Source organism: Temnothorax nylanderi, unplaced genomic scaffold (genome assembly GCF_030848795.1).
Source record: "Temnothorax nylanderi isolate EJ_2023f unplaced genomic scaffold, tnyl_v1.0 TNYL_tig0106_pilon, whole genome shotgun sequence".
NCBI classification, from domain to species: Eukaryota; Metazoa; Arthropoda; class Insecta; order Hymenoptera; family Formicidae; genus Temnothorax; species Temnothorax nylanderi.
In genome coordinates this window covers 30646-52816 of record NW_027249168.1, presented here as the reverse complement: position 1 = coordinate 52816, position 22171 = coordinate 30646, and the positions used below count along the sequence as shown (strand labels likewise).

At 41.5% G+C, this 22171-nt stretch overlaps 1 protein-coding gene across 2 annotated transcripts in view; it reads left to right on the top strand.

The window, feature by feature from the left end:
* The first annotated feature begins 1658 nt into the window (after nt 1-1658).
* LOC139775834 (beta-1,4-glucuronyltransferase 1) overlaps nt 1659-22171 on the top strand; it is a 32355-nt gene continuing 11842 nt past the window's right edge. Inside the window, exons 1-3 of one of the 2 annotated variants that reach the window (XM_071712134.1) lie at nt 1659-2043; nt 17991-18961; nt 19352-19532. In XM_071712134.1, coding sequence (XP_071568235.1) covers nt 1945-2043; nt 17991-18961; nt 19352-19532 — 1251 coding nt within the window. In that variant the 5' untranslated portion in view covers nt 1659-1944. Of the gene's footprint in view, nt 2044-10403; nt 10511-17990; nt 18962-19351; nt 19533-22171 lie in introns of those variants that run through there. The other variant, XM_071712135.1, reaches the window with a different exon arrangement.

Below are 22171 nucleotides of genomic sequence, written 5' to 3'. Positions count from 1 at the left end.
AAATTATTACAAGTAAGTTATATATGAGTATTGCTTAAAACTCTAATAAAACTCGTTTATTTTTCTCATTTTAATTCTCCATATTTGCTTTTAAGTATTTTCTATATCTTTGTAACGTGTGCGTTTTTATATGCAAATGGATACGTGTGGTATACATAATCGTTACGTACAGCAAACTTGTCTTCCACACGATTCTGAAATTATTCAAAGTTCTTTCTACTTAGCCGACGACGATCGTGGAAAACGCTTGCCAAGAACAGAGAGATGACTGGAGCCGACGAGCGTCGAAAGAGCATTTTTATCGGCCATGATAAAATGGTGTTCTAGTCGAGTTAAAGTTAAAGATCTGGAAAATCAGCGACAGCGACTGTAAAGTTCGTCCCCTCCGTGTTGCGGTTGTTCTCCTGAATATGTAAACGCGCTACGGTTATTCGGGAAGATGATTCCGCCGCTACGGTCATGGCTAAATCCGTTATTACGCTTCTATAATCATGCGCTGTTCCTGAACAATTCATCGCCCGCGGCCAAAATTATTTTCACAGATTTCATAGAAGCGCCAGCGTTGCTTGTTTTTCAATTTGCCGATGCTGAAATATTTTTAATATTTTTCTCATTTTGCGTTGCTCTGGGTGTTTTTGACTTTTAAACTTTTTATTTATAAAAATTGATAAATAATTGATGCAATAGAGAAATATGCATATAAGTGTGTGAAATTTGGTAGGACATACATACAAAACCATTTTTGTTATTTCTGAAGTTATAAATTATATAAAGTTAATCACACATTATATGCTGTGTACTCTGAGAAAATAATCAATTAGCCTACTTTACGCTGTCAAGAGCCCTCAAATAAAGAGATAATTTATAATTTGCATTAGATTTCAGAATAGAATTTTACTCATAATTTTACACGCTGTATATTTTAATTTAATATATGCGTACATTATTATATATATCTTACACTGTTAAATATTAAAGAATGAAATTTAAACCAGTACCTTGAGTTAAATAACATTTTGTTATTTTTAATTGCCACGTGTCGAAATTTATTATTTTAACACAAAAACAGTATTATTTTAACTCCATTGGTTTAATTAAATTAATGGCATGTTAAGTAGGAGTAGTGGCTACCTATAGGAATGGTTAAAAATGACTCAAATTGAGTATAATTTGATACTACGAATTTAACAGTCATATCTTTTAATATATCTTAAATATATCTTTTAATATATATATATATTTATAACTTAATCTAAAAAAAAAAGAAAAAAAAATTTAAATATTTTAATTACTGTAAAAATATATTTGCTGTGATATAGATTTTTCATTTCTCTTAAAAATTAATCTTTTTCCCAAATTTATTTTCTATTTTTGAATGCGGTTGCCGGTTGTCCTACATTTGGTCTAACCATCCAAATTGACCAGTCAATAGAAATCGAAGATATCCAAACTTTTACTTGGGAACCTCTATAGCTGTCCTGCTCTATTCGACCCCTATCGCGGCGGTGAATCTCTATATATATATATTCTCTATCTAACATTCTAACTGAATAACAAGAGAACGGCGCGTTACCAACCGTGAGGGTTGATCGATCCACCGGTTGCGCGCGCGCTCGCCGCATGCGCGGAATTAACCCGCCGACACGCCACGAGTCGCGCGAGCGAGAGAAAGAGAGAAAGCCGCTGCCGACCGATAACTCTCGCGAGGGCGCCCGGGATCCGTAAATAAACGCACGAGTCTTTCCCCTTTTTTTTTGTCACCCTTTCGGGTATCTCTCTGACGTGTCGCGCGCGGCAAGGAAAGACGCGCGGGCGTGGCCGCGCGAGGGGTGCGTGCGTGCGTGCGGACGTGCGGTTAGCTCGCGTCAGCGCGCGACGTGTGCGCGTCGTCGCCCATCGTGCGGACGTACCCGGAGTCGATGATACCATCGACGGCGACGGCGGATGTACGGTGAACGTCGATCGGCTAACTACGCCATCAGGCTGCCGCCAGCAAGAGGGGAGGACGTCTGTCTCGCGTGCCAGCACACATCAATGGTTCAGGTGAGTGCGCGAGAGTAGCACTCGGTGCGACGGCAAGGGGGTGTACTCGTCGCTGCCCGGGGGACTCCCGGAGCATGACGATGGCACGCGCGAGTGCGCGTCGTGGGGGCTCGCGGTGACGTTGGAGGAGTTGCTGCTTGCCTTGTTTGTTGTGTTGTCGTTGCTGGCAAACATCAGCTGTGCCCGACGACGAGTAGACCGCGAGAGAGATGTCGCCACTTGAGACGAAACCACCCCTCACGTGGTGGTGGTGGTAGCTTTCGGTTGCTTTTGCTTTCCGTTTCAATTTTTTATCTCTCCCCCCCACCCCCCGTTTGATATAGCGTCGAGTTATCGACGCGTTGCTAAGGGCTAGATAGTCTAGCCTGATTTTTAATTGATGTAACAAGTTCGTGCAATCCATAACGTCGGCAGCTACGCTGCTATCCTGCTGCCTTATTCATAATTTATGACATTGATGTACAGCTTTCCTGCGCGCGCGGATATACGCTTCGTCCGTGATGGATGCACGTATTTGCGCGCGATGCGTTATTATTTGTATCCGCTGTCATCGATGGTGGCTAAGATATCCGGCGTCGATAGGTACGCTTATGAGTTTTCATATCGAGCTATGATATTTTGGAGAAACTTTATTTGCAGCTGTAGGAAATCACGTATTGATAAACAATAAAAACGTTATAATATCATACGTGATATTAAATCTATATTTTACCCGGGGAATTCAAATACATCGTGTGCAAATAGATTTTTTTATCAAATAAATGTGGAATGAAATAAAAAATCTCGATAAATTTATACCTGTACTTGCTTGTAATAAAAAAATCGTATATACCAAATATCATTTTAAACTCTTTTAAATTCCGAACAGCATTAATTGACGAATCACTTCGTCAGTCGCTTCGTAATCCTTAATTTCTGCGATAAAATCGTACGCATGGAACAGAAGTGAAGAGAGGGAGACGGTTTTGAGCACAATGAGTACCAACACACACGAATCGCCTCGTAATCACATAGTTCCCGTAACAGTGTTCAGCATCTTGCGATCGCGCGAGTGCAGGACCATGACAATCGCGCAGCATTCAATACAACTATTAATCCGCGATCCGTGATGGGGGAGGGGAGGCAGATGTTGGAGAAAGGGAGAGAGAGGGAGCGAGAGGTGCGCGGCTTAAATCCTGTATAATCAGTTCCGGTTCTGTGGCGGTCCTTTATGTAAATGGATAATGGTTCTACAGCGGTTGGCTGGGTTCCTAGACGGCGAGTACGTTGCTACTGCCGAAGGGCAGTTCATTAACTGCCAGACCGGGTTCGATGAGAGAGTTACGATTCGACAGGGAGAGCGAGAGAGAAAGAGAGAAGGGCAGAGCAAGAGAAACGAATGGGCGCGCGCGCGGTGTGGCTTTGAAGTGGTAGGCGCCTCGCGGGCGTCCAGCGCAGAACAACGAGAATTATCTTCTATTTCTCTACGTTCGCTCTTCTCCCTCGGCATCCGTTTATGCCCCGTCCATCCCTTGACACGCGCGCATCTATACAAGAATACGCTCCGTTGATTGGGACGCTTTAGGCGAGGCAATAATCGTGCCGATTATCTGGCCCTGTAAAAGCTGTCTTAATGAGTTGACGGCGAACGAGGGGTGTTAATACACGGTGCTTTCGTATTCATTTCGTATTAGGTTTCACGATCTCGCGATGGAAAATTGTTGGCTCATATATTAATTACGTGAAGAAACAGGGCGATTCGATTTCCGTCCGAATAATGAATATATTGCAAGTAAATGGATTAAAAGAGATGAATATTGCCGAGCGAGCAGTTCGTATGTTGCTTATCTAACAAAATATACAATATACAATTACTCGATATATACTTCGTCACAGTTTATATCAATCGCTTGAGAAGTCTCGCGACGGTTTAATTTCTTTATGTGCATGTAATTAAGGACTGCTCCAAGTTATAACGGATATAGAAATAGATTATAGTATTTGTGTCACGCTTCCAGAATGAGCAATTAATGTTTGAGGGTACATTACTCGCTATTGCATCGCAACTGATTTCGCGTAATCTAATTTCTGTATTTTCTGAGAACGGCGATCTCTTTGAGAGTGTAAAATGCACCTAATATTTTATTTCAATACAGTTTTCTACAGAAATTTATATAACGTGGCTTAAGATAGGAACGCCAATGCATGCGTGCGTAATTGTTCGTAATCTAAAAGCAGATTATAATGATAGCAGCTTATTTAATGACTCCCTATCGAAATAATCTTTAACGGCGTAATCACTGTCCGCCTAGGGCGTAAACAAAGTTTCTCAAACACGCGAGCGATGATTTTATCCATATTTTACGCTTCCATAAGCCTGTATATTGCATGAATGCCCGTGTGGAATCGACGGCGGTTTTTTCCTAATTGCGGATTCATCGCGCGTTAATTCGTCCACTCTGCTACGTTGTCCCGTTAATTATCGGCTCGGCTCATCACTCCGCTTGGCAATTATTAACGAATAAATCTAATAATTAACAGCGTTTCATTAACGGCCACATCGATACCGACGATTATTTATGTAAACTGTTATTATTTATGTTTTAATTGCGGCACGTTTATTATTCTACTTCGGGTACATTAAAGCCCTTTTTCCCACGGTGCTAGTCGACGAGCTCGTAATGGTTTACGCCAATGGTTTTTACGCAAGTAACAATAGGAGCGTTAAGTTTGACATGTTAAATGATAATAATTATTACGCTCGCAAATATTAAAGAAGATTATTATTCATTGGAAGTATAATCATTTCTGGCATTGATTAACGGAATTTATTATTGTTCTGTGTTCTCTATGTACATAAATACGAATGCACATTCAGCAGAAGAGATTAAAAAGTTCTACATTTCGTGTTTTTTTTTTAATATGTGGTGCAATTTCTCTCACTGCTTTCACCTTCTCATTCTGTTCATCGATATTCCCACAATAACTCGCTGCCGATGAACGTTTGATAAAATATTCCGGTCATCTCAAAGCTTTCCACATATTTCCACAATGAATAATTAAAACATGTGGTGCACAAACAATACTCAAAAATTTAAAAATAAAAGAATAGATCAAGATATTTGCAATATGGCAGTTTTTATTAGATCAGTGCAAATTTTCAATTTTTAAGTAGTTGGCAAAAATGTTACGATTCTAAAATAGGATCAATATAATTCTTTAACGCTATCGGTATTGATTTCAAATAGGTATTGATCATCAATGCACGACTGACGGGCTGAAATGGATTTAGAATTACGGTGCTCAGGTGTGCGCGCCCAGAAATATAGATGTATCGTCGAACGTTCGTAACTGGTTTTTTGCTTCGCGTTACGTCACGTCGTCGAATGAGCTGACGAAAATCAGCGTCCGTATAATCCGCCGGATGCTTGATCGGCCAGCCCGGAGCGAAAATATAGAGTACTCGACGATATACCGACCTCGAAACGACCAATTTATTCGCGGTCGAGTTACCCTTCTGTGCCACTGCTCTCGTTGATAGTATCTCCTGCCAGCGAGCAGCGTCCGAAATCATCGGTCTGAACTATCGACCTCCCGTGTATTTGGGATGCGAGGATGTCCGATAGAGTCCTCTTTTTCATCCCCTCCTCTCGTCCATCCAATCTCTCGCTCTTTCGCTCGTCAACCTCGTAACTTGTTTGATTTCAATCATTTTCGAGTGTTTTCAATACATTTTCCAAGTGTTTTCGATGCGAGGCTCGCGAGAGCGCGACCAGGTATATTGTTTTATCGTTTCCGGCTGTTTTCAATGGGCTCGGGGATGCGTGCCGGATATGCGAATCGAAAACGTTTGCATTATAGTGGATGCCGAATACCGACACCGTCCGTCTGAAGTCCCTCGGCGCTCTGGACGAAATATTTTTATTTGTTTATTTATTTATTTATTTTTTTCGACATCCACGCTTCCGTTTTGCACGCTTACACTCCCCGTCATTTTTCACATGATACACAGCGCTGATTCTGTATGATGAAGTACGATCTTGGAATACGCGCTGCCGTACCGTGCTGAATTTGATGAAGGGCCCTTATTAGAGAACGAACACACGTATTTTCGCATTCCAATCGCCGAATATAATATTTACAGATTCCGAAATAAGAGATATGCGAGAGAGTAATTTAATTTCATCGTTCATAACAACGCGGGGAAAAATTCTCGAAAAATTTTTTCCCGCGTTGTTACGCATTGTTATATGTCAGAGAGTATGAATTAAAGTAATCCAGGTCATTCGGCATTATTTAATTTATTTTTCCCAGAGAAGTATGCAGCTGAATTTATCACTCTATTAAACGCGAGTTTGTCGAAGATTTTTTTTCTTTGCTTAATTAAGATTCGGCATATTTGCTCGGGAATTTAAAGTAAATTATTGTATAGGAAGTAAATCGTTTCCAATTAATTAAAATTTTGTGCGTATCTCTTTACATTTAGAGGCAATATATTATTAAATTACACCGCTAAATGTATTCCTACGGGTATACGTATGCGTATTTCAACAAATTAAAAACCGTATTCACAATTTACATTTCACGTTTAACGTTTTTAGGATATCATTTTTTATTCGTTACACCGACGCATATTTAATCAGTCCTGGCTGATTTTCAGCGTTAGCACACTGAGAAACCCATTTCGCTGAATCAACTAAATCCTTGTTTGGATATGGGCAAACAAATTCTTTAGTTAATATAACAAAAATTTTTGTTATGTTAACCAAATTGTTGTTATATTAACTAAAGAATTTGTTTGCCCATATCCAAACAAGGATTTAGTTGATTCAACGAAATGGGTTCTCAGTGCAATGGCGCTTCGTGCATGAGATGCAATAATTACTCGCCGAGACGACTCCGGGTGACGTAATTTACATGTCTGAGAAACAGAAAACTCGACGAAGTAGGCTTGACTGCCTGTCGCGTCTTCCATGTTTCCCAAGTCGTCGTGGACCACTGTTTGCATCGTCGCGTCGCCGCGCCGGCTGCCAGTGACACGTCTTAGAATCACAGCTTGTTTAATTATCTCAGAAGTTATGCAAAGCAAATACGTGCAACGGCAGGAAAATTGAAGATGCGCTAATTATCGCGTAAAGACGCAAAAAGATGGGTTCGCGAGTAAGACAGGGGGCGAGGAGGAGGAGAAAGAAGAAAGAAGAGGGCGAAAGGGAAAAGGTAGTTGCTTAATTGCAGTGGTTTCGCGACTCGACGAGGATAACTCTCGTCTTTAACTCCTGCGGCGGTGATATACTTCTGCTCCCTGCGCGACTTTGCCGTAAGATTCCCTTTCCAAGCACTCCCATCGAAAGCGACTAACTAGCTTTTGCACTCATATGCAGTCGGTAATTACACGGGTAACGTTTCTGGATGACAGATTAAAAGGGTTCCTTGATATTGGAGCGCTATCGCAACGGTCTTTAAATACGATACAAGACAACAAATTAAAAAAAAAATACTTTTAGTCACGTTAGAACGTTTGTAATTCTCGTCTTTCTATCTTTAAAGTATCCCTTAAAGTATTTTATTTCATTGTTATCCGACGTTGTTATCCATAAAAAAAATCAGGCGAATTAAAAGAAAGTAATAAAAATTTAACTTGTGAAGTTACAAGTAAGAAATTGATTTTGCAGAGCGAATTTCTATCAATTCCCCTTTTAATCCACTTATTTTCCGCCGATGGAAGATGAAGTAGAAATTTATTAGCAGATAACGAAGTCTGGCATACATTTTCATGAGCAAGCACACCGGAAGCGCTGGAGACAGACTTAAGAGCAAAAGCAAATGAACGAATAACACCAAAAGAGTGGCGCCCGAATGATAGAGTGATTTTTGCTTCCTCATAGAGGAAGCTTTGTTTTTGTGAAAATTTTATCAGCGTCTGCTTAGTATAAAACGACTCAACGAGATATCGAACGTTCTAACGCTGCTCCCGGTTTCGAGAGATACCGCTCTCGAGAGTTCGATAATACGCACGTCGGCCTATCGTCTCGGCCAGGGGAATGGGCGAGATTCGTTTATTATCGCAGACCGCATCTCTCTCGAATGGCCCTTTTCAGCCGTTGTATCCGATGGTTGGCGGTAAGGGAGCGAGAATAGAGGGAGGTGAGGGACGAGTTTCAAAGAATTTCCAATTCTCAGCTTTTCAGTGGCGCCTTCGACGTTGGCGTCCGTGCACGAGATGGGTTACCGTAATGAATGGTATTCAGTTTATTCTCGAGCTAAGTTACGTTGCAGCGCGCCGACGTTGCACCGGCGCGGCGCGGCGGCGGCGTAGCGTGGCGCGGCGCGGCGAGGCGAGGCGCATCCAGGCACTGAACCAGAAGTAAAATGGGACTGCGGCGAAATTGAAAGGCGGAATTTAGTCTTTATCCGTTATCTGCACGCGAAACTCCGCGCTCTCTCTTTCTCCCTTTTCTTTCCTCCCGTTATACTTCGGCATTCGCGGCCTTTCTTTCATGCCATTTCGCAGCAGCATACTCCGATACGGAATAGAATTTATCGTATGTTTTTAGGACGGCGGAATACAAAATATACGAAATAAAAGCAGGCACGTAAAAAAAATGTATCATTAGCAGAGAACGTGGATTAGCGTACTAGGAGATAACAAATCAAGATTGATATCGGGCAAAGTGAATGGAAGCAGTCTGTAGCGAAAAAAAGCAATAAATGTGAAAAAACTGTTCATGCTAGATAAACCAATAATTTGATAAATAACAATGAATACATGAATATTGTGCAACAAGAAAAGACTTATTGTATGTAACGTATACCTACTTTTCACAAATGAATGATAATTAAAAATATCTGAAACGTAAATGTGTTATTGAAATATGTATAAAGAACTTAATTGAAATATGTATAAAGAATTTAATTGGAGGAAAGCAGCAACATAGGCTAGAAATACATTACTGTATTTTATATATACATATGTCGAAAATATCTCCATGTATTTCCACGTTAAATAATAAAGAAAATTATTTAAAGAACGAATAGCGGATGTGAATAATTAGCAATAAAAGTACGGCAAATATATCCGTCCGATAAGAAAATTATTTAAAGAATGAATAGCGGATGTAAATAATTAGTAATAAAAGTCCGTCAAATATATATCTTTCTTTCATTCCCTTAATTTATTAACAATAGGAGATATTGTATCCGGATTTTCTCGTCAATCTAACATACGTGGTACGCGGATCTCCCATCAAAAACTGCGAAATCGCGCGTCAGCTCGCGGTTTTCGGACAGTGTCATGCATAGAACATGCGTCCGTTATCGAAGCCGTCCGGATGGCATCCGGAACGTCGGGATATGAGAGAAAAAAATACACGAGAGTCATCCTGGATCTCTTGTGGTGGTTGAGCGTGCGGAAATGTGATCGCGCTGCACGTGTAGCTGCGTTGCAAAAGTAATTTCGCACGGATGTGCGAAGGCCGCGCGCTATCACGCGCTGTGGAGCAGAATAAACAATCGGCACTCTCGTAATCTCCTGTCGCCCGCTGAATTACAGAACATTATTGATGAGCGTATAAATGCGGGATTCCGGCAGTCATCGCGTGCCGGTCTATCGCTTCGCGCGGAACCAAGAACGTAAAGCTCTAAGTTTTCAAGAGATTCGTTTTCAAGATGTATTATTGTTCTTTAACACGTTGACTGCCAAATACGAGTTAACTCGTACTGCCCCGATTTGCATTTAAATCGTAGTTACGAAGAGATTCGTAGGAAATATTTAATAAAATTGACAGTGGGCTTCTGGGGTAAGAATGAAAAATTAATTATGGCGTCAAAAAAGTTATTCACAAATAAATTTGATTCTCAAGTCCATAAAAAAAACTGTAAGGGATTTTTTCCCAAATATGGCTTGATAGTCAACGTGTTAATTACCATGATTTTAGTAACAAGATTTTGATACTTAGTTTAAACCATGGTGCCAGTTTTTTTTGTGCTTATATATAGAGAACCGTGTATTGCATACGCGAGTGTGTAATTGCCAACGTAAAAAGTCAACGAATTAAAACGCAGCCGAAGGAATTTAGTTCCTGGATGTCTAATTTTCTAAATTGGACGGGAGATTTTCGCAGACGGGTTCGATCCGGGGTTTTATCTCCGCCCGAAGCAATACGGTCGTTCCGCGATCCGTGAGCGCGAGCGAGAACCGCAGCCCAAATACACAATTTGATAATGGATTAGTTGTGTAATGTGCACACATTCGACGGTCGATTCCAGCCGGTACACGCGCGCTACACGCTGCAGACTGAATCAGTGATAACAGCGTGTTCGCATAATCAATCATGCCGTGACTCCACCTTCCGTACACATCGGCACCGTCGCCGCGCCTCCGTTAGAGTACTTCACGTACCTATCGTTAGTGTCTATACCGTCGGGTCCTCGTGTACCGTGTAGAGACGTGTAGAGCTGTACATTGGCAAGCAGCTACCTGGGTGCGCACGTGAGTTTCCATCCTGTTCGAATTACCCATAGGTCGTCGGAACTTCGTACGACTATCGATGTCCGTGTGTTCTGACAGCTTTTGGCTATTTGACTATAATCGATATGTTCGATCGTTCGTAAGAACGCGGAAAATGTGCGCGACAATTAGATGCAAGGACGGTTTGAGATTTCCGATCAGGCTCAATATTATTAGCGATCCGTGCTCGCTATCGCTGTATTTTGCCGCATCGAAAATACATGCTCTCGTTTTTTATTTTTCTTTTTACCCCCCTTTTTTCCTTTTTTTTTAGTTACATCGCTGTTTCTGAGCCTGTTACACATTTGCGTAAATGCTCTTTGCCTCGGGAATGAATATCGACTAACCGCGCGCGCCCTCGACAGTTGTGTTGTCCGACCGACGTTGATCGGCTTCGGCTACGCAAAGCGCAGATCCGCCTATCGATCTTCCTCTTTCATCTCCTTCACGTGGATCATAGTTGCCGTTACCGCCGCGCCGCAATCGCCGCGTATTTGCAAGCGACGTCCGCACGAGCTCCCATTGCTTACCAATGGGAGGCGCGGCATTTATCGGAGAAACGATGCTATTTTGTGGTGGACTCGATTGACGAACGTTTGATGTCACTGTGCGACGTCGAACGCCGACCGGATTCTGCAAGCAAGCATGATGAGATCAGAGAAAGATCATCCGTATTCAAACAGTTTGAAATTCAAAATCTCACGGACGAAAGGGAGAAAGTGTATTATATACACTTTTCAAATAGTACACACGTACACATATCAATCTAGAATCGTAATAAATATCTCATACGAATTCGAAACGCTCTTCCGCAAATTCAGCTGGTTTAATTAAACTCCCCTCTCCTCCAAATCTTTAAATATCAATCGATACAGAGACTGATCGCACGAGGTCGCTCAGTTATGTACATGATCTCGTGCCGTGGTTCATCTTTAATGAACTTGAAGAGAGTTTCCCCTCGAGCTCGAAAATATTAAATTTCTCCCTCTTTATGCGGCGGCTGCGTCGCCGGTCGCGCGCCGCCGGGAGGGAAAAGCGGATAAGAGGGGTTGGATGGCCATTCCTCGAAGAATCGCGGAATCGAGACACTTCCGAATGCACATCCCAATGCATTCTGATATTACTCTGCGACGAGAGCGAGAGAGCCTCGAAGCGCGCGCCCGGTCCTCTCTTGCAATTGTAATGAGCGTCCGCTGCGCGCGACGTAGGGGATTTGCCGACAGTAATAGTATGCAAACATCCTTGCGCGGAGGGAACGACGGAGGACGTCTCTCGTCCCTCTTTTACCCTCTTTTCCCGCCACAGCCGTGCGCGACGTCACGACGAGTTAATATATCTGCCCACCAGACACGGAGGACACACCAGGACACCGGTAGTTGTCCTCTCCGGGGCGGGACGTCGACGGCGGCAGGAATTTTCTCGCGTTTTACACCGGCGTGCACGGATGCACTCGGGGGTTTCCGCACTGGGTTGTAAAAATACCTGCAACTGATGTTCCTTCTCAACGGCGACGCTCCGCGTCCTTTCGCGGAGCGTTAGCGACGTGTGCAACGAAGGGCATCACGTAAACGAGAAGGAACGCCTGGAAGTTTCGCAATAACACGCGGAAGCTTTTCAGTAACCTTTTATCTTGATATTCATAATGTGAATGTTGAGAGGTATTTATTAATTTGTTTAACGGACACGTATATTTGTTTTTTTTTAAATTCCTATTTGCTTACTTATCTCTGGCTGTAATCTCTTTTACCACTTCAGTTTTTGTCACGTTGTTGCTTAAACTTTGTGCGATGCTTTCGTTTTGAGAAACATTTTACCGGAACGGAATAATCTTTCGCAAACATGGACATTTATGAAAAATCCTTCTATTTACAGCTTGCATTTGAAATATTCCAAGTATCATCTTGTATTTTTCTTCGTCGTATATTGACTTACGTGACCATGATTAAAACATATGTCTTAACGGAGGATCGCTGGTATTCTATTACCTAACAAAAGCACCCTGCAAGTGTACTCTCACTTCATTGCGCGACATTTCCATAGGTTTTTGCGCACGTTGCAACGTCGCTTCCACGTTTTTCTTTATGCAAAACAAAGATGATTGCGCCGTCGAGGTACTCGTCCGCACTTTTTTTTTGTAATAATGATACGACAAGCAGCGAAATGGAACGAAAACATGATGGTGGAAAAACCGCGTTTGTCGAACAGATTATAAGAAAATAGTTATGACGAAGTTGGTTGGTTTACGTACCGCCGCGGTGTGTAATGGCAGTCTTTCTCGGCGCGCACTAAGAAAAATATAGTACGGAATTTTTTCGCCAGCTTCGCGGTTCGCCGTCGTCGTTGCTTTAAACAATTTCGCCAAACGGCACCGTTTCCCGTATTTTTTTTTTTTTTACAGCGGTACGTTTAATAGCTGTCTGGGGCTTTATATGTAACGCTGTCGTTTTCAAATATTATCTGTGAAAACGCGCGGTAAACGTGCCAAACAAGCGCAACTGTGTACGTTACTGCTTTGTGGGCGTGTTACAAACGAAAAGCTCGATAGCATAATAAAACTGCACCGGCCGTTCGCCGGTATTGAGGCAACGGTATTAAGCAATTAATTCGCATGTTAACATTTTGTTTTCTCAATAGTGCAGCCGCGCGGTACTTATAATTGGATAATTTCATTGGCAGCTGGTAATTTTAAATTAGAACGCGCGCGCGGTCTGTCTGCAATCTACGTTGAAAATTGAAACTATTTCACTCAATTATTACATCAGATGTAAACGTGTCGGGTGAAATCCGTTAAATTTATAATCGACGGAGTTAAAAGAGCTAAGGAAAACGACAGAAACTTCGTTCTTATTCATGATTCCACACCTGCTCGCTGAGATAACACACGGAATATCGTCGAAAATGTCGTCGTTCCCGCCGGTTTCCCGTCGATGCGACGTCGTCGGGTTGACGTACCGCGCTGGATGCGCCTTCGAATCGTCAAACATTTGCGCTTGCCATACCCATCGAGTATAGCTTGTCCCGCGAGAGGAACGGCGTGTAATGCGTTGCGGTGTGCATACATGCGTTACACATACATACACGCGGGGGGCGCGCGCGTTCCGCATACAAGCTGTAACTCGCGGGAGCGTAACATCGCGCGAGTGAGTACATTATGCGAGCGACTCGTTTCGCACCCTAATGCATTCGATATCCGCTTCCTCAAAGTCGGTCAAGGCTCCTCCAGAAGATGCATTTCCACTCGAGATTTCCCCGCGCTCGCGCTCGAAAAGACGACCACCGCACGTCCCGAATAGCCAACGTTTGTCCGTCGGTGAGGCCGCAGGTCGATGCGGGATGGTTGAGGGGGCCCGGAGAGAACGGGGGAAGGAAATGGAGAAGGAGGAATGATTTATATCCCTCGGGCGCGAAGATCTTACCTCGGGTGTTAGTTCCGCCGGTTGAACATCCAGATGGAAAGCGGGTGAGCACGTGGGGCGGTGCGAGGAAGGGTTGCCCCGCGAAGTTCTTATCGGTGTGTATATATATAATTTTCGGTGGGTTTGCAGTTAGTAGGTAACGCCATGGCCGCCCTTTGCCCTCGGCGCGGAACTTGCTGCGGCGGGATACTTATGACCGACGTTTATGCCCGCGATGCACATTGTTCCCCCAAGGCGCATTAGGGCGGATTTCCCGCGTCGAGTGGTTCGCCGCGGTTTAGCAATTTTTGCCGAGGGCCGGTATTGGAGCGTTCGATATTCCAGGGTGGGTAACTCGATACGCACCAAGTTTCAGCATCGCGTTTCATCTCGGAATCCTTACTAGAACGGTAGGGCAAGTCTCAGCTGGGTTCTTAAATTATTCATTACAAAGATAAAAATATAAAGAGAAATACGAAACTCGGTTTATATTAAAATGACGATTCTAAACAGGAAAGAATTTTTGGATTATTTTAAAAGCAACTTAAAAAGTTAAGGTTCCCATCAGGGCCTCTCGTATTGCTTTATCCGCGGCAAATTGAGAACGAAATATTGGAGATTTCACTTGCTCTGAGGAAAAGCAAGTCGACGTCTGTTCTACGAGAGCTGTACAGTGATTGCATTTTTCTACCTGATTAGATAAGATGTTACATCAGTTTACAATTGTGATTATGATATAGAAATAAAAATTCATTCCTTGGACATTTTATAATTCTTATTTTATGTTATTTTTGTATTGATTGGTGTTGAAAATATTTTATATCAAGACAGTAACTAAACAAAAAAAAAAACAGATATTTCTCGTTCGCTTTTGTCTTTTTCATTGTTTTCGGTAGTAATGGGATTAAGTATTTTACAGGTTCGAATCTGTTGGCATATTATAGTTTCGAACTTTCTATGATTACTTCGAAAAATAAAAACAATACTTCAAGTATACTCAAACTTGGACGAAAGGGTTCGAACTCTTTATGAGTTCCTCGAAAAACAAGAGTGTTAATTCTAAATAAACTCGAACCGGATATATGTTCGAACTTTTTACGAGTACTTTACTAGAAATTAAATGTGTGAAACATAATGTGTGTGTGTATATTACAATTTTATATGGTAACTTATATATTACCTATATTAAAATATATTTGAACTGCTTTACTACTTGTAAAAGATTCAGTTCTTTACGATAGAAATTACTTATAAGTACATTTCGAATCCTGCGGGCACTTATTCTAAAATTTGAAACTAACTAATCGGGATTCGATTACTTCGCAAGAACAATGAAATATTATTTCTTATAAATATTACTCAAATTCAAAAAAATGAAACTTGATTTAATCTTGATCCCATACCTAGTTTTCGACGTTCGATGCTGTCGTCCCTGTTATCTTGTTATAGGACTGACACTGATTTTTACAAAGGGTTTTGTCGGATAACAGACTCACGATAATTAGGACGGTAAAGCGGTCCTTGCTCTGCACTCGACAGTCACAACAGACTGTTGTCAGTAAGTTGTTCGGCAGTTCGGCACTTTCGCCGGTGACCGAACCACTTCCATGAGTTTGTTTAAAAACAACTTCAGCCGTTGCAATGTTATCGTAAGTTCCTCACTTAGAACGTCGCACAGTGAGGTATTTTTGTAAAAACTTTCTAAAAATATTTGGCTAAGAGCCAAAATATGAAGTTGCGAATTTTGTGTTTTTGAAATTGCGTTTCTATTTCATGAATTTAATTAGTAAAGTTATGTAACTGTATTGTATTATTATTTAAAAATGACCTATTATAGATCTGTAGGATTATTCGCACAAGTGATTCGAATGTATAATTTATAAAAAGAAAATATTTTATTTTATACGTAGGAAAAGATCTTTTATCTCTCTATATAGATAAAAAATATACTTTCGAACGTTTTCGAAGTTTATGTGAGAGTATATTGTAGACTTTTAATCATAGATCACTATAAGGATGTCTTGTATTTGTATCTTTTATGATAGTATAATTACATTAATTCCGATATATGTAATTAATTCTTCCAGTATATATATCATAAATATTAAAGTTTTTATTTTTATGCAATCTTTTTTTATTTAAATTTAGTGCATATTATAAAATGACATCCATAAAATATTTAGTTGTAATTTTAAGAAGATAATGAATAATGAATAATGTTTCTTATAGTCTCACCATTATTTAAATTCAAAATACTTTGAAAGTAAAATATTCGAATACATATTGCATCTTCTTTTCCTTACTTTTGAACAAAAACTATGCTTTTGACCATGTTTTTCTGAAATTACCCCAATGCGTGCGACGGTAATCTCCCTATTTATAGAAGAGAGCGAAATATCCCCAGTTTAAACGCACCTTGCTTGACTTTCTTGACTTCCCTCGCAAATACGCGCGAAGGATATAATCCGATTACACATTTTGATACGTTCAGAGAAGGTGTAGAACAATGCGTGCGTGCTTGACTGCATTTTACCAGGTGTTATTTTCCTGCTGTTTGCTTTAGTCTTGTATTCTAGTCACACGAGCGATTTTTTTTAGTTTCAAAGCTAATCATTTTTCGAAATTATAGCAGCTGCACAACTAAACAACAAAATGCTGAATTGTACTTTTTCTTATTTTGTATCTGATTAAAAAAATTCATATCTTTAATTAAATTATTCCGCGAAGTGAACTGTGTTTTTTTGAGCGAACGAACATACGAGGGTGGTTCAAATATAAACGGAAATGTAAGTTGAAAAGTTCACTTTCCCGGTCTAATCAATCTGTGTCGCCTTGCATGTTGTAATGCGTTCTGACAGGCCTTACCTTGCAGGTCGTAACAATCCGCGTCTTCACAAAGTCATCAGTCAGATGCTGTCACAATGATTGAGCGAGCAATGCCAAATAATGTTGCGCGAATAATTATCAAATTTCTCTCGAATGAAGGGATCAATCCTTTTGAAATTTTAATCAGACTTTAAGCACAGTTTGATAATGAATGTTTGTCACAGACAAGAGTGTACGATTGAACAAAATTAGTTTGAGAAGGGAGAAATCGTGTGGAAAAAAAATAAACCTTATGCTCGGCGACCAAGCTACTGATTTGACAAGCTGCCTAAAACCTTCTTTGATTGAGGAATCAGGAAGCTTTTAAAACGATGAAACAATGTATTGCACTCGAGGGGGATTATATTGAAAAATAGTATATGAAACATTCTGGTGGTGTTGCACATAACATGTATAGAAACAAATTCCCATTTATATTTGAACCATCCTCGCGTATTTTACGTACAAATTATCTGCTACAAATAAATAACAAACTTTACACGTGCTCCGACTGTTTTTATAAAGGATTCGCTTTATTCGGAGTAATCTTTCTCGAGGCGTTAGTCCGCCACCGGGGACTAATGCAAGATTCGTCGTTATACGCCGGCCTCATCTCGCCACGGTCCGTTTTATTCCGCTCACGTATCTCTATGAAATTATTCACGCTAGCCGGCGACACATTGTGCCTCGCGGTTCTGGAAGAATAAATGGCGAAAATAAAACGCGCCACGGCGAAGGGAGCTACTCCTTGGTCTTAACGCGAACACGTTATGACGAGAGAACACACGATATTCGCCTCACGATTATTTTCTATGTCATGTTTTCAGCGACTTCGTCCCGTTCCTCGAGCACGAAAATGGTAATTCGACGATAACTTACGTCTCGTGGCAGAGCTTATATAATTATCGTCGCATATATTATCATTTTGTTTTATATATCATTGCTATATTATCGAGACTAATATCATTCTGGTGAGTTTAATTCTTGATACATGGAAGATACGTAAAATGTATTAATCTTAATTTTCTTGTTTCCAAAAATGTGGACACATTACATTGCTGATCCACCAAACTGTCTAATCATCAGTCAGAAATCACTCTTGCATATTTTTGAAGTCGAAATCTGAACTTTAAGATGATATCCGCGCAAAACGACGCGAGCGATACACGATCAGAGCCCGTATGTTCGTCTTTTTCTTCTAGCTGGGATGCCGGCCATGGAATCTCAGTTTGACGAGCGTGATCATCCTGGCGCTGTCGAACATGCTGCTGACGTTTTTGCTGCTGCAATCGGAGACCTGCGCGCCGGAAGCGATCCCGCGGGAAGTGGAGGTGAGCGCCGTCACCGAATGGAATCTCGGCACCCTCGTCAAGCACGAGCAACAGTCGGAATGCATCACCCAGGATTACCAGCCCACGTCACCTGACGCTAACAGTCTCAAGCTGGATATTAAGCTCGGCAGATGGGACGCCCGGCGAATATTCCGGACGTTCGACTCGGTGCTGGTCGGCAACAGATTCACCGAGCTCTCGCAAACTTATCGGGTATGTCTGGCTACCCAGAGCTCCGTGGAGAAGTTACACTCGCTGGTACAGGTCGCCCTGCACTGGACCGGGCCGATGTCCGTGGCGCTCTATGCCGCCGGCGACGAAGAGTTCGAGGTGTTGCAGCGTTACCTGGTGTACCTGAGGAGATGCTACGAGTCTATCAGAGAGAGAGTGGTCTTCTCCCTAGCCGTGCCAAGGATGCGAACGCCCAAGAAGCAACCGCGCGTCTTCGAACTACCGGACATCGTCGACTGTGCCAAACCGGAAGCCACGCTCAACGAGCTCATGACCCGCGTGCCCAACGAGCAGACCAATTGGCGGATACGGAACGTCTATCCGCAGAACCACATGCGGAACCTAGCGCGCAAAAACTGCCAGACGGACTACGTGTTTCTAACGGACGTCGACATCGTGCCGAGCTTCAATCTGACGATCGTACTCGACGAGTTCCTCAGAAATGACAACTGTGATAAGTGCGCCTATGTAATACCCACGTACGAGTTGGACACGCGCGTGAGGTTTCCCCAAAATAAGACGGAGCTGATCAGGCTCGCCAGGAAAGGCTTGGCCAGACCATTCCACCAGAAAGTCTTCATACATAATCAGTTTGCCACGAATTTTACAAGGTAAATGACATTTTATATTAAATACATTGTTTAATAACAATAATAACCTATTAATTTTTTATAAAGTTCTTGAAATTATGTTAGCTTTAATTAATTGGAAACAATTAAAATACTAATCGATTTGGTACTCGTTGATTGAAATTGATTGAATGCCAACGTGACAATTCATGAATTCATAATGGTTTTTTTTACAAGTTATATTATTTGTACGATTTCAATAATAATTTGTTAATAATAAATTGACAATTTTGCCGTTATTCAGAGATTATGTTTTTAATTTCATATATACAACCTCGTAATTTTGTATGTATAAGATATAAAGTTAATCAAAAATATAAAATTTTGGACGGTACGTAGCGCATAGATGTTTAAAGTCTTTTTATTTTATAGGTGGCTGCAGGACGTGTCACCGAACCATCTACATCATGAAAATGTAAAGACGGGCAAGGTCTACATTAGTCACGATGTGACGAATTTCGAATTTCTTTATGAGCCATTTTACGTGGCAAAGGATATCGTGCCGCCTCACGATGAAAGGTTTATGGGATATGGATATACGAGGAATACCCAGGTACGCGATATTTCTTAAGATACGTAGTTTTTCTTTCTAGTAGTTTGCACTTGCCATCCGCGTGACGAATATGTTAGTGGCGGCGTGGAATCGAAAATGCAATTTCGCCGCCGAGCGCGAGATAACATAAAATGATACAATATGAAAGTTTACGTTCGATCCGAGGAGGTTGATGATATACGAACGCAATTCCTTCCGCTAATGTGTGAAAATACTCGTATTCGGGAAGATAAGCGCGGCGAATGTAGTATCAATGTTACCAAAAAGAAAAAAAAACCGGTGCTTATGGCTATTATTTATGAAATGTATCGAATCAATTAGCAGCGATATCATAGAACAGTTTAAATTAAAAATGCTCCCGCGGCAACGTTGCCATTAATACCCTCGATGGAAAAGCGCAAATGAACGATAAAGAACATAAATGGCTCAGATCCGAATGTATCCATGATAATTGCACGCGTGTGTATCGCATATGAGCGTGTATTTCATCAAGCGTGACCGGGTTTAAATCCAACGTCGGGGAGAGATAAAAAGTATTACATCGAAAATTAATATACCTTTCGGGGTATTAATGGGATTAGTGGATAAATGGCAATAATGGAACCGGCAGCTACCGGCCATTACTACGTTTCTACGCTTCTGTAAATAGTCAGCATAAATTACACTAAAAGATGTACATTTTGGGATATTAACGGTAAAAGCGGGATACTCTGTGTACACATATTTCCGTGTTTCACCAACCGAAAGAGGGAGAAAGACAGAGAAACGTGTTTCGGATTACGATATTTTGCTAACTCGCCGACGCGGTAAAACGCGTGCTACGGGAAAATCATCAATGTGGATGTAGCGGCCATAAAGTTACACGCGCCGGCAAGGGAGTATTAGCGAGATCATGATGCGAGCCAGGAAAAAACAACTGAAGAGGGTACCAACATGCGGCGAGAGTAGCAAACTAGAATGAACGTATTCCGTCGCGCACGGGACATTAATTGAATTATATATTATCATTGCCGAGGTGTTATCGGACGATGGAGGCTCATTTTGCGGAACGGAACATTATTCAATTTAAACTTAATGCATCTCCGGTGTAATCGAACGTTTGCATATCGCGCGACAGCGTCGCGCAGCTAGGTCGTAAATTGCGTTCGTTAATGTACTTTTCAGGCGCGTCATCCTCGCGCGAATTACGAAGATTCGCAAATTTCTTAGATCGATAATGCCGAACTTCGAAACTTCGTCACGTAACTCATGGCGAATCATGTGGCGAGACTCCGATATCCTTGGAATGGGGAGAATCGATCTCAGTCTAAAACTTGAAAGTGCAGGAAACAGGAAAAATGATACGCTTCGATGTTCACTCTTTTCGAAATCTAATCGTTTAAAGTTATCTAATCGTAAAGATTTTTCCCCTCATTCATTTAAACAACTAAATTATTTAAACGGCCGCGAGGAAAAAGGTCGCGGTGACTAAAATTGCAGCGATCCTTAAAATGTTATTTGTGCCGAAAGCCACAAAACGAGCGCGAGGACCTTTCTACTTCCAGTCCATATACGGAGCATTGTATTCCCCTGAACGTATAAATGTTCTTTCGTGGCATGCGGATCCCGCATTGTTTTGACAAGAAAGTACGACGGTACTGCTTCCGACTCTGCAGCGGATATAGCGAAATTCCATCGCGCGGCAAAAATCCGAGCGCGACGAACGTGCACAGCTGCAATTCGTAAAACGAACACGCGAAGTATATGCGACGGCAATAAAACAGGCGTAAAATCTACGTATGCATGATATCGGCACAACTGCATTCGCAAGGAAATTTCACGATCTATGAGATTCACCGGTCCTCTCGTCCTTCTTCAGATGGGATAGTTAACACATTCACCGCCAGGCGTATTTTTGACTTTCCATTATTCACGTCAGTTAGATGATTTTATATTAACAAGAACAATGAAATATTTAATTAATTGAGTTGCACAAAAATGTGATATTTGATATTTATTAGACTTCTTCTATAACGGTCACCGGTGATCGACAAAGCGTAAGAAATTCAGTGTCGGTTACCAGTGGCCGTCATGGCGGTGAATGTGTCAAATCATACTATTTTAATAGTATTATTTAAGTGAAAAGTTACGTTTTTTAAACATTACATACAAGTTTCACCAAACACTTCAACTTCGCCACCAAACAATCCTTGATGGTGGTGGCGATTGTGCGGCCGGCATTACACACCGACGGATATCGGAAGTACGTATTCCTACATTGGTACTCGCGTCTCTCCCCTGCGGTTTCCGTCGCACAACATCTATTCCCTCCGCGAAGGAGAATGGGTATCGTTCGTTTACTCTCTCTTTACCATCTCTGTAACCAGTCGCCAAACATTCATTTCCGTTTTGTACGCAACACTCAAGCTCAGTTATCTCGTTCTCTCAGGAAAGCAACATCTTCCACTCGCTTTAAAAATTTTCCTTGCCTCCTGTTTTTTTCTCTTTTATTTTCATTACAAGGGATTCTCTTACACTGTCGTACAGCAAATTTTAAAATGGATTTCATTTAACTATGTATATCTTGGTTTCTGAATATCAGTTGCTGTTTCCAAAATTGATTTCCGCGCATTCTACCCGATGTCAAATTTGAAACCGTA